Source organism: Taudactylus pleione, unplaced genomic scaffold (genome assembly GCF_031769625.1).
Source record: "Taudactylus pleione unplaced genomic scaffold, aTauple2 ptg000437l, whole genome shotgun sequence".
In the NCBI taxonomy this organism is placed as follows: Eukaryota; Metazoa; Chordata; class Amphibia; order Anura; family Myobatrachidae; genus Taudactylus; species Taudactylus pleione.
In genome coordinates, this window is record NW_028284839.1 from 6,772,813 (window position 1) to 6,790,757 (window position 17,945).

General features: G+C 45.4%; 1 protein-coding gene across 1 annotated transcript in view; it reads right to left on the reverse strand.

Moving 5' to 3' along the window:
* Positions 1-17,945, reverse strand: part of DNAJC11 (DnaJ heat shock protein family (Hsp40) member C11) — a 163,226-nt gene that overhangs the window by 98,803 nt on the left and 46,478 nt on the right. The window contains exon 3 of the mRNA XM_088447767.1: positions 4,877-4,950. Coding sequence (XP_088303893.1) covers positions 4,877-4,950 — 74 coding nt within the window. The remainder of the gene's footprint in view (positions 1-4,876; positions 4,951-17,945) is intronic.

Here is a 17,945-nt window from a genome sequence, read left to right on the forward strand (position 1 = left end):
TCCAAGAACCTGAACTCAGGTGCCCTTCTACATCACAACAATGCCCACATATCCAGAACAGTGGTGGATTTTCTGGCCCGTGAATGCATTCAGGAGCTTGGTCATCCGCCGTACAATTCAGACCTGGCCCCCTGCGACTTCTTTATGTTCCCACAAATCAAGCGCAAAGTGCTCGGGATTCATTTTGAGTCACTGGTAGCTGCAGTGGAGACCTCCATCCAGCATGTAGAAGACATACCTGCTTCAGACTAGTCCAGCTGCTTCACCAAGTGGTTTGAGCGCATGCAATTTTGCATAGTCTACTCTGGCGAATACTTTGAAAAAAATGTAATGTTCACTTTGTTTGTCAATATAACACTTTTTGAGCATCCGGAAACTTATTGCACACCAGCACAACACTTCTCAAAAAACAATACAGAATTAAATAATAAAAAAACGCCCATGCGAGTGGTTTCCCCACCAGCATCACAAATGGAACACAATTCAAGGAAACTATCGGAGAATGTAGTGCTCTATAGAGATCCGGGTATATCTCTGTAGCGCTGAACTATTTCTAGGCTGGCTTCCCCAACTTCTGTCATCTGGAAAACATCTCAAGGAACCCTCGAGTGTAGATGAGCCGTTGAGTTGATAAGAGTACAGTCAAAACAGCACAGAGAATGGAGAACATAATAAAACTCAAACAATATACGAAACAAAAAAGGAAAAAAGAGAAAGAAAAAAAAAAATAATAAAAAACAATAGCACTAGTAAGTCAGAATGTAAACTCAGAGCACCAAATATTTGTCAATGGATTTAACTAGCAAAGTCGTCACGTCATCAGCATTGTAAATTACTCTTTGACCAATGTTCGTTACAGCACAAGCTCACATTGTGCCGGGGCCATAGAACCCCCATTATTACTACTAACCCAGAGGAGGGATTATATGGAGATTAGTTGGTATTCACCTTTAAATTTAAGTACACCTGAAAGTCTTTGACATTAAAAAAAATAAAATTTAAATAAAATCTAAACAAAGCTTATATTGCACAAGAGTCTTTTTTTTTTTTCTGTTTCGGAAAAAATCTTTATTACCTTGTCATTGTTTGTGATAGCGCTTAAGACATACTGCGCTTAAAACCACCCATAGTGGTTTTATTCATATAGTAATTACTATGACATTTGAACAACCCATTGTGTTCTTGTGCGCGTCAGAGCATGTGATCGATTCGGCGATGCACACAATTCTGTATGTGGTGTTCTGACTCATACGAGGTGGGCTGTCACTTGGCTGCTTCTCATGTATGGCTGAATGGGCGTTACTGTGTGACATCGGGGTGTTTGAATTGAAAAGTAGTGTACTGCGGAGGAGTAGACAGAGTTGCAAGCTACTTAGAGGTGACCGTGGGCCTGATTCAGAAATGGCGGTAACGCCTACGTTAACGCTGTTAATTATCGGTGATCTGCAAAAGCACCTGAGTCACACTGCGGATGCGTCAAGTTTAATTTTCGCTGGCGCCCGCAGTGAGGATTTACTTGCAGTGATTGACAGGCAGGGACTGTCTGTGGACGGCAATGGGGGTGTGTGACTCAAACGGAATCAGTATGATTGACCGTATGGCCCGGCGTTCTAATCCCGACAGCAGAAGCCTGGCAGGGGTGAAGATCCCGAAGCTACAAAGCTAAGTACTGACTAACCTATTTTTACCCCTAATACTGCTTTAGGGGTGCCTAACCCTACCCCAACTGTCTAAACCTAACACCCCTTTTCCCACAGCCTAACCCTAAGTCTCCCGGGGGGGTGCCTAACCCTAACCTCCCCCCCGGGGTGCCTAACCCCCCCCCCTTCCCCTAGCTTAACCCTAACTTCCTGGGGGGGTACCTAACCCTAAATCCCCCCCCGGGAGCCCATAACCTAATACCCCCCCCCCCCCCCGCGGCTGTCCGCGCCCATCGCCTGGCTTACCTTCGATCAGCAAACAGGAGTAGGTCTAATGACAGGCGTCATTTGTACCTTGCCGGGATTAGACAGTCGGGAAGCCGGCAGTCGGGATTTCGTCCATCGGCTTCCCAACTGCTTCCCACTCAAACGCAGACGTGTCACACCCATTTTTAGGGAATGTCTCAGTGCCTGCGACTGCTATCCAAAACGCATTAAAAATGGCTCTGGAGTCCATTCTGCAATACCAAAGGGTTACTCAAAATTTCGATAATCGAGTGCTGTTATGTCTGTGTACGCAGTCGTTTGGATTTGCAAAGCCACCAGTGGCAGTCTCAATACAAATCCCAACATTTGCATATTTTAGCGCAGCCGCTGCGTACAAATTCACAGCTGCGTCGTCATTAGCGTAAATCAATTTCCGTATGTAGAGATCGGTCTAATTGGAGTCGGATCTAAATGTACCAAGGACGGGACTGGGGCAATGTATAGAACAGTGACGATGGCTGCGCTCACAAGCGGCGGGGGCTGGGGACATTGCGGTCGCTCTGAGTACACTTTATGTGCAACTCAGAACCCGGCCCCTTATGTGCAAACTGTTAAGGAGTCGTAGATGTAAAATTATGAAATTGAGAAACTTTGGGAGGCAGCCAATGACAGTTCAGGAGCGGAGACTTGGCTACTGAACTCCGGTTCCAATGTACTAATATAATTAACATGCCCAACTGACATCACACCCTTTTATAGTAGGATATGATGTCTGCTCGTTTGTGATCTCAGGGCCTAATTCAGACCCGCTCGCGAGCGCTGAGCACTCGCAAGCGGGTCGATGTTGGCCAAGTGCGCATGCGCACGACGGTGGCGGCTCCATCGTGCGCATGTGCGAGACCCGAATAACGACGGCCAAGCCGTCGTTATGGGTCTCGCATCAAAGGGGGCGTGCTGTCGATGGTGAGTGACAGCACGCCCCCTTTGGTGGGCGTGACGGGGGTGTGGATGCCCAGACGGAGGCGTTCCCATGGGAACGCCTACCGTCTGGGGCCAGCCCCACTGACATCACTAGTGATGCCAGTGGGAGCGCTTTTGGCTCTGATAGAGCCAAAAGCACTCCAGGGCTTGCGGCAACGAGACCCTACCGCAAGGGTCTCGTCGCAAGCCCGATGGTCTTGACCATCGCGTCCATCATTTTGGCCGCTCGCTATAGCTGTGGGTGGTCACCCACAGCTATGCGAGCGGCCAGGAGGCCGCTCTTACATTCAGAGGGACGGCCCTGATTCAGAGCGAGCGCTCTGTCAGAGCGTCCGGCTCTGATTCAGGGCCTCAGTTTCAGCTTAATTTAGTTAAGCAACACGAGCGCTGTGGGCGGTAACGTTACACGGCCGCTGATACGCCGGAGTTACATAATTAAAATTTATCATCACTGGTGCATCAAGAACTTACACTGCCTGCCAGCTACTGGCATACGCAGCATTTAAACACTAGTGTGTATCAGGATGAAATGTTAACGCCATTTAAGTAACGGTTAATAGATGGTTTCAGGAAAATTTGTATAAAGCCGAATCAGGCACAGAAAATACACTATTTAATGTGTTTAATTGGCAGGAGCCACCTGGAAGTAAATTACTGTAATATTTTGTTCCCCTTTACTATAATGTAAGGTTTCTGCAATCAGCAGTTTATTCAAATCTCAGCAGGAAAAGCGCCGTTATATAGACCTTCCAAACACTTCTATCCTAACTAACTTTGTAATCTCTGTAGATCTCTAACTTTCCCCTTTGAAAAGAGAATGAAAACTTCATATCATTAACGGAATCCTAACAAGCTGACGCTTTATAGGACATTAACGAGCCTCTAGCCAGGACTCTTTGTAGTTATGGACACACCAGAACGGCAATTACAGACTAATACACATTATTAAGCGCCGGTATTACACAACAACTTTATAATAATAGCAGCACACTACCTGTTATAGACGGCGTTGATGACAGTCTATAGGGAAGCAACAGGAGCATGCATAATAAAAGTAGCATCTCACAAAGCCCCGAGTGTTTCGTAATAAATTATAATGAATAGGATCTGTAGTTCCAGGTCATTGTATTAATGATACTTTTTTTTTCCCATCAATTAAAATAGTTTAATTATTGCAATTATTTTAATATGTACACAACAAATATACCACCAGCTGTCGCACACTGCCCTGCAAATGTTTGCGGTCATAACAGGCTGTCGCAGGGACGGACAAGGGCTGCTGCGTAGTCCTGGCAGTCACCCTGTGCTCGAGCCTCGTCTCAAAGGGGCGTGGCTTTGCGGGACACGCCCCTGTCTTTCAGTATCCCCCGGCCTAGCAGAACGTCGGGAGGCGGAGCTGCTCGGCCGGGGTTTGACGCCGGACCGGTCCTTCTGGCATTTGCCAGGAGTGCCAGATCGGCAGTCCGGCCCTGGGCTGTAGGAACTACCCACCACATACAGTAGTGCATGCAGCGCCACCACAGGCTGGAAGAAGTACTACATTGTCTTACTAACCACAGATAACGAACAGCAGTTTGAGCATCTACTTTGCATTAAGAAAAAATTTTTTTTAAGATTAACCCATCAACTTGAAGAAATGGGGCAGATTCTGATTTGGGAGCAAAGCAAATAATAATAATAAAAAAAAAAAAACAACTTTGCATCTAAACAATCCATATTGCAATTCAAGGAGTGGCAAATACGTTTATTAGCTTTTGCATGCAGGGTAAATACTGGCTGCTTTTGCCTGTTGCCCACAAATGATGGACAGCTTTATCTTTACACTGTATTTTAGAATGGAGCATGGACACGCCCCTCCCAAAGCTAAATCTCTCTGCACATTTTACATCTGCCCCACCTGCAGCGCAACATGGTCTTGCCCAGTTGCACAGTTCAAATCAGCCCCAATGTAAGGAAGTTGCCATACCGTGTTACCCAATAAGTCTTACCTCCCATCCTTCCATATCCAGTCCTTTTTTTCCGTATATATCATAGATGGCTCTCGACTGTGGATCACTAAGCACTGGAATGTAGAAAACATATATAGTGTTAATATAAACATAAAGACAACGTACTCCGCTGTCCATTCCCCCCCCCCCCCCACATGTAGGTGGGTACATGAGATGCAGCATTACATAGTTTGGAGTCACCCAGTGCTGTGCATGTTACTCGTTTTTAAAAGTCAGTCCCCATCCGCATCGGAAGTTAAGTCTTCAAATAAAATGTAATTTAGAGACTCCCACTACATTTTGCACTATTTCATGGGGAGTCTTAATCAATGCCCAAAAGGAAGGACAAATATTACCAGTATGCGAGTTATAAAATGCAGTTTAAAAGGGGTCGTCTGTCTTCAGAATACTTCCACTTACTAATCAGCACACAATCTCCTGCAGCTTTCACCAAATAAAACTTTTTCCAGCATGTTTACTACAAGCATTCATTTATATGACCAGGTATAGCAGTTCCTTTTCATTGCCCTGCAATGCACACTCCAGGTACAACTGTGCAGAGACTACAGCATGGGATAGAGCAGGACAAGACAAATAGCTTGGACGATGATGCAAAATACGTGACTGAAAAGCACAGCCGGGTGCCAGTAATACTAAGTTAGAAATATATCGGAAACACTGCAGAATAGCATGCAAGAGCCAGTAAAATAAAAGCTATTTGACGGTGGACAACTCTTTTAGAGGAGTGCTCCAGTCAAATTACATCAATTGTCAGCGCTATTAAAGTTACTTTATATTTTAAGCAGAATAATGTTACTTACTGATCTCGCTTTACTAAACCAACATTTGTTACACTTCAGGAGTAAAAACGTTTTGTGCTGGTCACTGTGATTGTCGTCACCGAACGTTTAGAAAAATTAAACCAAAAGTCACTGGTCCCTATGGGCAAGAATACATTTTGCTTTGCAAAAGTTTACAGATCTGTCTCCTAAAGTTTCTAAAAAACTTTTCCCCTTTATCGCGGACGTCTCTCCTTAACATCAACTAAAATACAAAAGAAAACATATCGAAAAGAGAGAGAAAAGGGACCATCAAAGATAGCAGCGATATAATCGGCATGATGCCTTACATCAAAACCACTCTACAAATATTTTTTTTGTGTGTGTGTGTGTGTGTGTCATGGATGGGTACATTGGAATCTGTATGATATACCGCCAGATCCATGCCCGGCGGTTGGAATCCCGACAGCAGCATCCCGGCAGAGGAGGAAATCCCGATCGTCCCCAGGTAAGTATATACTAACCTATTTCAACCCCCTAACCCTCCCTTAGGGGTGCCTAACCCTAACCGTCCCCCCCAGTGCCTAACCCTAATCCCCCCTTCCTAAACCCAAGTCCCCAGGAGGGGTGCCTAACCCTAAGTCCCCCCTGGGGGTGCCTAACACTAACCTACCCTTTCCCTAGCCTAAACCTAACCTCCCAGGGGGGTGCCTAACCCCAAGTCCCCCCTGGGAACCCTAACCCCCCCCTCCCACAGCTATCCGTACTTGGCACACCTTCGATCGGGATGCCGGGCGTCGGGCTCCCGGCGTATGTCTAATGACAGGCGTCGGCATGTCGACGCCTGACTTTAGACCCTTGCTGGGATATGACAGTCGGGAAGCCGGCTGCCAGGATTAGGTCTGCCGGCTTCCCGACTGCATACCGGTACATTACTTCTGATAAGACTTTGTATTGCCTTTACATTAATTTATCATCTGCCGCATTCTAAGCTATTGCGCCAGCCATTAAAACACATCTCAAAGCAAGACGGTAAACAGGGCTCCTGACACACGTCTATCGTGCAGGAACTTCAGGCTGCAACATAAGACTTCCCCGGCCTCATTACCAGCAAATGCCCAAACACACCGCTGCATAATTTATGGGTGACCGGTCTGCAGGATCCGAGCGTAACGAATCCAGACTCCGCACATCTAGCTTTTGGGGTTAAGTCTTTAGCGGTTATCACTTAAGGTTTTGTCATTTTGTCATTGATCCAATGACTTTTATCTCTTCCTATCATAATGTAAAAAGCTCTTGGATTAGAGTAGTGTAATCAAGTTGGTTTTAATTGCAACTATAAGAAACTAATTTGCTCAATTATGCCTCCTAGCCTAGACAAACATAAATAGTATCTGTCTCACAGAATGATGGCGAAATCCATTTTTTATTATCTTTCTCGCAAAGACACACACGGAAAGGATCTCATCAAAATGACTTAAAAAAGTTCACACGCTTTGTTTTTTTTGTTTTTTTATTTTTTTTATTATTCTCTCTTTCAAACACTCCCCCTCCCCCCCCCAAAAAAAAACTACTCTTCAGTCAAATTTGTAGCAACAGACGTGCAAACGATGCAATAAAGCCTTTATAATGGCCCAGGCGTAATATGTGTACAGCGACAACGGTAGAACCGTAATTTAAAATTCCAGAGTTTTCATAATTACAAAAGAAGCAACACAGATAGGAGCCGAAAAAAAAATAAAATGATTGAGAATTTGTGACTGCTGGATCGTTACAAGTTATAAGTATTCTTGTTTGGTCTTCGATGTGAGTGTTTTGTAAACAGTAGATAAAAGGGTCACACAACGGTTGTCTATAGGCAGTTGTGGTCCGCCTGACCGCAAGGATGGCAATGATTTATGCAGGGCAATGGCTTATGACCTTGTGTATAAAGTTGTTGTCTAAGCTGTATGAATACAATACATTTCAAATTAGTAGTGATCCAGCTAAAGGCAGTGAATTTCCTCCTGGACAAACCACGTTGCAATGCTTTTGCATTGCAGGGAAAATACTTCTAATACTGGACAGCATTATTTTCGCACTGTGATTTAAAGATGAGCCCGGACCCCCTGCCATCTCTAAAACTATATTTAAATTTCTACCCCCCGCCATGCAACATGGTTTGGTCAAAGTACAAAATCGCTCCTTGTAGCTGTATTTACTCAGAACACTAGATGGGAATGAGATTGAAATGCCGGCGGATGTTTAGCCAAATCACGATAGCGGCTGGCCGAAGGAAGGAAATCCAGACAGCGGCAAGTAAGTACCCCAACCCTCCCCTCTCCCCCCCGAATCCTAACCCTCTTTTAGGGGTCCCTAACCACCCCCACCCCCAGTGCCTAAACCTAATCCCCCTCCCCGTACCCTAAACCTAACCCACCCGGGGGGGTTGCGTAACCCTAAGTCCCCCCCGGTGTGTCCTAAACCTATCCACCCCCCCCACCACCCCTTACTTCGTTGGGCAGGCGTCGTACTGGATTCTGGCGTCGGGATTATGATCAGCGTCGGTATCTCGACGCCTATCATGAATCCCTACACGGCATTCTGCCGTCAGGATTGTAATCGGCGGTCTTGCGTCCGCCGGTCACATAACTAAATACCCTCTAGATGAGACCCTGAAACTGGGATCCTGTCAGTGGGGGGGTGTGGGTAAACCGGGCTCTGGGGAAAGACACCACAGGTCTGTTTTTTTTTTATCGTCTAGTCCCATTCTATGTTATCATCATTTATAAGTTTAACAACTGGTAGAAAGCAGAATGATTGTTTTTTTTACACAGACGAGACATGGTGGAGCAACAGATTATTAAAGGATAAACTCAAATGTGACCTACGGGAACATAAAAAGAGGAGTTCCCAGCCTAGGTGGCTACAGATACAGATGTTATGAAGGTTATCAGACACGTCCAGAGATGGGCTTGGTATGAACATGCAGTGAAGATAGCATAATCATAGCATTATGTGGTGGAATATGGTCTTTGCAAGCCTGAAAGCCTATAAGCCTGTAAAGGAACTCTTCACAGGACTTTCCATAACTATTACTGCCAAACACTGGGCCATATTCAGATGTGGACGCAATGCCCATACTTAGCAGATTTAGCGATTGTTCGCCATTGCGCATGCGTGCAAGCAACAGTGTGCACGAGCAGTGATCACACTCACACAGAGGATTCACGCGCAAAGTGAGTGACAGGTAGTCAGCATTCAGGGGAGGTAACAGGTGGGGGGCTAGAAAGATGTGGGTGTCCATAAATTAGCCACTGCGTAGGGATCAGTATGAACGACTGCCGAACCTATGTCCGGCGGTTTAAACCCCGATGCCGGAAGAGCAGCAGCAGTGAAGATCCCGCCACGTAAGCAAATTAACTATACCTAACCCTCTCCCCCCCCCCTAACCCTCCCTTAGGGGTGCCTAACAATAACCTTCCCCCTTAGTGCCTAACCCTAACCCCCCCTCCTCGCAGCCTAAACCTAACCCTCCTGGGGGGGCCTAACCCTCCCCCCCCACGGCTGTCCGCGCCTGCCGACCGACTGTGCAATCCCGACAGGGGACTAATGATAGGCGTCTGGCTCCTGAAGTAGGGATAATGATAGGCATCAGGATTTCAACGCCTATCATTAGTCCCTTTCGGGATTGCACAGTCGGGATGCGGGCGGTCGGCTTCCCGACTGCAAACCCTCTGCGTGTCCCTCTACAGACTGTTGATGGCACCGTATAACTAAGAGAGGAAAACAATTTGGCTCACCAGGTGACATCTGCTCCTTAATCTTGTCACTACAACAGTGTAGGAGGTTGGCCTCACAAACAACGTCCTTATCGCACGACTAAGACGACGTCAGTGAAGGTAATGTGTGAAATGTATGAGGAAGGCCCCCATACTGGAACAAAAATTGACCACACCCCATTTTACCCAAACCATGCCCTGCAATGACTTGAGGGTATGCTGCTTCTGGTCACTGCAACTTCGGGAGCAAGCCAACTGCTGAGCGGAGGGCTTGTATCAGACATCAGGTAGTGTACAGCACAGTTATAAGATACAAGCATTGATAATATTAAAGGAGGTCTTGCATGATGATGAAACGAAGTTATAAAAAGTCCAAAATAGGGCAGCGCAGTAGCACTGACACCAATAAATACTGAGGTAGTGGGTTTGATTTCTATATGCGTGGAGTTTGTATGTTATTCCCCTGTTTGCGTGTTTAACAGCCCACATGAGTCCCGCCTGTATAGAAATGCTTCCTTTCAGGGCACCCCATGTGTTCTGTATATCCAGGTTTTGTGTTGAACTCCACTTGTACAAGGCTGAACGAATAACTTCAATTCGCAACCTCCATCTGCACTGCCGCAGCAAATCAGAGGGCCTGATTCAGACCCGCTCGCGAGCGCTGAGTGCTCACAAGCGGGTCGATGGTGGCCCAGTGCGTATGCGCACGACAGAGCCGGCTCCATCGTGCGCATGCGCGAGACCCGGATAGCAACGGGCAAACCGTCGCTCCGGGTCTCGTACCAAAGGGGGCGTGCTGTCGATGTTGAGTGACAGCACGCCCCCTTTGGTGGGCGCGCCAGGGGTGTGGATGCCCAGACAGAGGCGTAACCATGGGAAAGCCTATCGTCTGGGGCCGGCCCCACTGACATCACAAGTGATGTCAGTGGGAGTGATTTCGGCTCTGTTTGAGCCGAAAGCTCTCTGGGGCTTGCGGCAACGAGACCCTACCACAAGGGTCTCGTTGCAAGCCCAATGGTCGCGATGGTCTTGACCATCGCGACCATCATCATGGCCGCTCGCTATAGCTGTGGGTGGTTACTATGTGGATCTTGGGCAGATAATAAAAAGTAGGGATGACTGGATTATTTTTTATCAAAAATTGGTATTCGTCCTTAGTGATGATATCAGTGTGGAGAGCTTCCACTAAAATTTTTCATAGATCCTCTATGAATACTGGAGTGGGATCTTTTTCTAATTTCCTATATGACATTGAGTCTCCCAAAAGTCTATGGGCTTCTTTGATATAGTCATTCTGATTAAGGATCACAAGTCCACCCCCTTTATCTGCCTGTTCAAGATAAGTTGTTCATTATTCTTTAGTTTCTTTAAAGCTTCCTTCTCAAAGTTGGTTAGATTAGAATTCTTAGGAGCTTTATTATCAATGGAACATAAATCTCTTTTCACCAAGTCATAGAAGGTTTCTATTTGTGTGCTCCTTGACTCTAAAGGATAGTACTTTGATGGAAGTTTCAATCCTGATTTTGATGCTGCCTCATAATTTGTTATGATGCCTGTATCTTTTTTCAGGAAGTGTCTTTTTAATGTAAGATTCCTGATGTATTTGTTCAGGTCAATGAACATTTGAAAACTATTTGCTCGTGCTGTGGGGGCAAAGGAGAACCCTTTCTTCAAAAGGGAGACATCTATATTAGACAATTGGTGGTTAGATAAATTAAAAATTCCTTGTTTCTGTATATCTGATCCCGTTAGTGGTGTTTGAGGTTTCTTCTCCTTTTTAGGTTTCTGTCTTCCTCCTCTGGTTCCTCTCCTTCTCTGTATCCTCTTTTCAGAGGGGATGCTCTTGTAATCTCTTCTTTGAATAGGTATTTGTTGTAGCGATCCCGAGGGTGTGGAGAATAACCAGGTGTCACACCATCACTATCTTCCACAGAGGACAGTCTCTCCAAAGCGGAAAATCTATTCCTTTGTGGTAGAGGCAATGGTTTCTGAACAGCAGGGTGATTTAACTTAAAGCTCTGTCCTATTTGGGATGGAGGTCCAATTGCCCCCTCTTTCTCTGTAAGATTTGTTGGTTTGTTTCCGACTTGGGAAACCTTCTTTACTCCAATCGTGTATTTTATTATTTTGATAATCTGTTTTGTCTCTTTTAAATTTCCTTTCTTTTATTGTTGTAACCTCCGTTTCTACTCTTTCCAGCTTTCTATTCAGTACCACTAGATTGGATTTATAATGTTCATCATTCTTATGTGGTTCCAAATGTTCCTCTTTATGTTTAATATCTTTTTCCACTATTTCAAGTTCAGACTTTTTCTCTTTAATAATAACTATTCCATTCCTTTAGGAATTTTTCATTATTAGGCCCAAACGTTGTTTTTTTGGTGAACCTTAAGCCTTTTGGGACTCGTCCTACCTCTATATATTGTTCAAGGATGGCAATATCCCACCAGTTCCGGATTTCTTTACTTAACAATTTTTCCAGGTCCCAAAAAAGATCATCCAATTCTAAATTGGGATCGTGTTGTTCTATGTCAGGATTCCCATTTAATATTCTCTTGCAAATACCAGATCTACTTTCACCCCTCAATTGTGTTCTAAACATTATTATGTCTCTTAGAAGTATACAGGGGGAACAAAAACCCAAAAGGATGAGCAGCTAATACAGTCAAACAACAAATCAGACAAAAATAATACAGTGAGGTACCGAAACAGTGCTCAATCCCGTATGTTTCTGTGTAAATGCAGTTACTTTACATCAATATTTATAATCCACTATAATCCCGTTTTTGCGGTGGCAGCTGTATGTTCTCCAGAAGAATCAGTTGTTGTATGATCCCAGAAGATTATGGAAAACAAAAAGGTGAGAACAAGCGCCTATATAATGTAGTATTATGTGACGTATGCAGCACACTCTATTCAGAAAATGGCATGCGTACCGTAATGACCCAGAACAACAGGCATTTGTATACGAGTCCTTATTCGGGTTTCACCAAGTTAGTCCTCTTATACACCCAAAGGCAGCTGGTTAAATACATATAATAAATATATATATATTTTTATTTATTTTTGATTTTTTTTCTGGTCCCTGCCTAATAGTTTTGGATTGCAGAGTGGTATTACAAACTGGAAGTGGTAACTTAATCTAGAAATACCCTTGTAAATCATATTTATGCCACCCACCATATTTTAGTGCTTGTGTGTATTAAAAGATGATATAAAAGCAGCACAAAGACTATTTAGAACTGCAGATTTGAGGTAGGGGCATATAGAACTTTAGCCGCACTCTGTGGGAGTAAAGCCGCATGCACACTGGACGATAATTGTGAATGATATGAACGATAACGTTCAGCGTGTATGCAGTAAGATACGGACGTTGCGCGCTCCCGCGGGACGATAAAGATGTCCCAAGTCGTCTGAACATGCAGCTCAATCTGGGGATATCGTTAGCGATGACAATGCTGCCAAAAGCAGCATGCGCACCCCCTCCCTGACGTTCAGCGTTGCCGGCATCGCCAAGTGTGTATGCAATTACCAATGCTGACACCCCCCGCCGCTGCCGATTGTCGCTCACTGGACACATCGTCCAATGTGTATGCGCCTTAACTGTTGGAATGCTCCAATCTAACCTACACAATACACAGACACTGCCATCTATTATGGTCGTAAAGAAACTGGACTGTTCGCGGCTATCGGGTGGAATGGAATTGCCGCCACAGTGACATGAACACAACCAGGGAGGGGGAACAGAGAGAAACAAATGACAGGGTAACTGAGACCAAATCAGTGCTCCACTGGCCTGCTAGTCTAAACCAGTGGTTCCCAAACATCCTTGAATCACGGCGCTCTAGAGTAACTGCGTATTTTTCACAGCACCCCAAGGGCAAAAAGTTTCTTATTGAGAAATTCAGAAAATATTAAGTAAGTTGTGCACACTGAAAAGGTCTTCCCTTAGGGTCAGTTATGTGGTGGTGAACAGGGTCCTACTTCTGTTTGTCCACATATTTTATGACGGTCAACCACCAGCACTGGTTTTGCCTATCACATTAACCATAAAAATAATTTGATTTGGTCCTAGACCTCCAACCCTTGGCACCCCTGCAAGTGCCTTGCCGAACCTAAGGGTGCCACGGTTTGGGATCTACTGGCCTAAACATCTAAGCTTCCAGGCAGCAATAGCCTTTAGCAGTAATTGATAGAAGACTGGTGTTAGGAATCACTTATGCTCACTTTCGTTAGTACTTAGTTATGCTTATTATTACACGGCAAGCGACAATGTGGAGAATTCAAATGTTGTCCGGTTCCGGGAAGGAGTGCCTGGATCTATTCAATTGTCCCCATCGCAGCAGGCACTTAAGTTGGGAGAAGCAGTTTACCACGATTAATGCCTTTAGTCGCAGTAAACAATTGAAAACAATCTAAATCCCCCCCCCCCATCGTCTATTTTTTACATTTCGGAATGAAACTTACCACAAGCAACAATTCTGCACCAAAAACAATTGGTGAGATAATGGTATTATGTGGGAGACTGCCTGGTATATTACATACAACAACAAAAACAAGGGAAAACATTACAAATAAGAAATAAATGAACTCCGTCTTCCATCATCAAAAGTAATGAGAAAATATATTTTCTCTTGTATTTAAGAGGATCTTTAATCAAATCTAGCCACACTGCTGTGACATATATTCATTTAGGCTCGACAGGAAGAGTTGTGTCCTCGGATACTTATGATGCCAGCAGCCTTACCCAGCTGGCTGGGGTCACGCAGCAGGATGCGAATGGCATCACTTCTATCAGTCTGTGGAGTCTGTAACTATAAAGAGTAACTATAGAGAGCGAGGATCAGATAGTGAGAGACAGAGAGAGGACAGAGAGAGAGAAACAACACAAAGAGACAGAGAGAGGACAGAGAGAGAGAGAAACAACACACAGAGACAGAGAGAGAGACAACACACAGAGACAGAGAGAGGACAGAGAGAGAAACAACACACAGAGACAGAGAGAGGACAGAGAGAGAAACAACACACAGAGACAGAGAGAGGACAGAGAGAGAAACAACACACAGAGACAGAGAGAGGACAGAGAGAGAAACAACACACAGAGACAGAGAGAGGACAGAGAGAAACAACACACAGAGACAGAGAGAGGACAGAGAGAAACAAACAACACACAGAGACAGAGAGAGGACAGAGAGAAACAACACACAGACAGAGAGAGGACAGAGAGAAACAACACACAGACAGAGAGAGGACAGAGAGAAACAACACACAGAGAGAGAGAGGACAGAGAGAGAGAAACAACACACAGAGAGAGAGAGGACAGAGAGAGAGAAACAACACACAGAGACAGAGGACAGAGAGAAATAACACAGAGAGAGAGAGAGGACAGAGAGAGAGAAACAACACACAGAGACAGAGAGAGGACAGAGAGAGAGAAACAACACACAGAGACAGAGAGAGGACAGAGAGAAACAACACACAGAGAGAGAGAGGACAGAGAGAGAGAGAAACAACACACAGAGACAGAGAGAGGACAGGGAGAGAGAAACAACACACAGAGACAGAGAGGACAGAGAGAGAAACAACACACAGAGACAGAGAGAGAAACAACACACAGAGACAGAGAGAGGACAGAGAGAGAAACAACACACACAGAGAGAGAGAGAGAGAGAGAAACAACACACACAGACAGAGAGAGAGGTGGAGGCTGAGGCAGAGAGAAGCAGAGAAAAAGAGTGAGAGAGGATGAGAAAGAGAGAATGAAAGAGAATGCGATAGAGAAAGAGAGAAAGACAGACAGCCAGTATGACTGAGGCAGAAAGAAAGCGAGACAAGAGAAATGAGACAGGTAGAGAAAAATGAGAAAGAACGATAGGGAATGAGAAATTAGATAGAGAAAAAAATAATGAGGGAGAGAAAGAGCAATGAGGTAGAGAATGCGAGAGACACACACAGAGAATACGAGAGACAGAATGCCAGACTCACAGAGAATACGAGAGACACACAGAGAATGTGAGTAACAGAATGCCAGAGACACACAGAGAATACGAGAGACAGAATGCCAGACTCACAGAGAATACGAGAGACACACAGAGAATACGAGAGACAGAATGCCAGACACACAGAGAATACGAGAGACAGAATGCCAGAGACACACAGAGAATGCGAGTGACAGAATGCCAGAGACACACAGAGAATGCGAGTGACAGAATGCCAGAGACACACAGAGAATGCGAGTGACAGAATGCCAGAGACACACAGAGAATGCGAGTGACAGAATGCCAGAGACACACAGAGAATGCGAGAGACAGAATGCCAGAGACACACAGAGAATGCGAGTGACAGAATGCCAGAGACACACAGAGAATGCGAGTGACAGAATGCCAGAGACACACAGAGAATGCGAGTGACAGAATGCCAGAGACACACAGAGAATGCGAGTGACAGAATGCCAGAGACACACAGAGAATGCGAGTGACAGAATGCCAGAGACACACAGAGAATGCGAGTGACAGAATGCCAGAGACACACAGAGAATGCGAGTGACAGAATGCCAGAGACACACAGAGAATGCGAGTGACAGAATGCCAGAGACACACAGAGAATGCGAGTGACAGAATGCCAGAGACACACAGAGAATGCGAGTGACAGAATGCCAGAGACACACAGAGAATGCGAGTGACAGAATGCCAGAGACACACAGAGAATGCGAGTGACAGAATGGCAGACACACAGAGAAGGCTAGAGACACAAAATGCCAGAGACACAGAGAATGCTAGAGAGACACACAAAATGCCAGAGACACACAGAGAATGCAAGTGACAGAATGCCAGAGACACACACAGAGAATGCGAGTGGCAGAATGCCAGAGACAGAGAATGCGAGTGACAGAATGCCAGAGACACAGAGAATGTGAGAGACAGAATGCCAGAGAGACACATAGAATACAAGTGACAGAATGCCAGAGACACACAAAGAATACAAGTGACAGAATGCCAGAGACACACAGAGAATGCGAGTGACAGAGTGCCAGAGACACACAGAGAATACGAGAGACAGAATGCCAGACACACAGAGAATGTGAGTGACAGAATGCCAGAGACACACAGAGAATGCGAGTGACAGAATGCCAGACACACAGAGAATGCGAGTGACAGAATGCCAGACACACAGAGAATGCGAGTGACAGAATGCCAGAGACACACAGAGAATGTGAGTGACAGAATGCCAGACACAGAGAATGCGAGTGATAGAATGCCAGAGATACACAGAGAATGCGAGTGACAGAATGCCAGACAGAGAATGCGAGTGACAGAATGCCAAACACACAGAGAATGCGAGTGACAGAATGCCAGAGACACACAGAGAATGCTAGAGAGAGACACAAAATACCAGACACACAGAGAATGCTAGAGAGAGACACAAAATACCAGACACACAGAGAATGCGAGTGACAGAATGCCAGAGACACACAGAGAATGCGAGTGACAGAATGCCAGAGACACACAGAGAATGCGAGTGACAGAATGCCAGAGACACACAGAGAATGCGAGTGACAGAATGCCAGACACACAGAGAATGCGAGTGACAGAATGCCAGACACACAGAGAATGCGAGTGAAAGAATGCCAGAGACACAGAGAATGCGAGTGACAGAATGACAGAGACACAGAGAATGCGAGTGACAGAATGACAAAGACACACAGAGAATGCTAGAGAGACACACAAAATACCAGACACACAGAGAATGCAAGTGACAAAATGCCAGACACACAGAGAATGCGAGTGACAGAATGCCAGACACACAGAGAATGCGAGTGACAGAATGCCAGAGACACACAGAGAATGCGAGTGACAGAATGCCAGACACACAGAGAATGCGAGTGACAGAATGCCAGACACACAGAGAATGCGAGTGACAGAATGTCAGAGACACACATAGAATGCGAGAGACAGAATGCCAGAGACACAGAGAATACGAGAGACAGAATGCCAGACACACAGAGAATGCGAGTGACAGAATGCCAGACACACAGAGAATGCGAGAGACAGAATGCCAGACACACAGAGAATGCGAGTGACAGAATGCCAGAGACACACAGAGAATGCGAGTGACAGAATGCCAGAGACACACAGAGAATGCGAGTGACAGAATGCCAGAGACACACAGAGAATGCGAGTGACAGAATGCCAGAGACACACAGAGAATGCGAGTGACAGAATGCCAGAGACACACAGAGAATGCGAGAGACAGAATGCCAGAGACACACAGAGAATGCTAGAGACACAAAATGCTAGAGACACAGAGAATGCTAGAGAGAGACACAAAATGCCAGAGACACACAGAGAATGCGAGAGACAGAATGCCAGAGACACACAGAGAATGCTAGAGACACAAAATGCCAGAGACACAGAGAATGCTAGAGAGAGACACAAAATGCCAGAGACACACAGAGAATGCAAGTGACAGAATGCCAGAGACACACACAGAGAATGCGAGTGGCAGAATGCCAGAGACAGAGAATGCGAG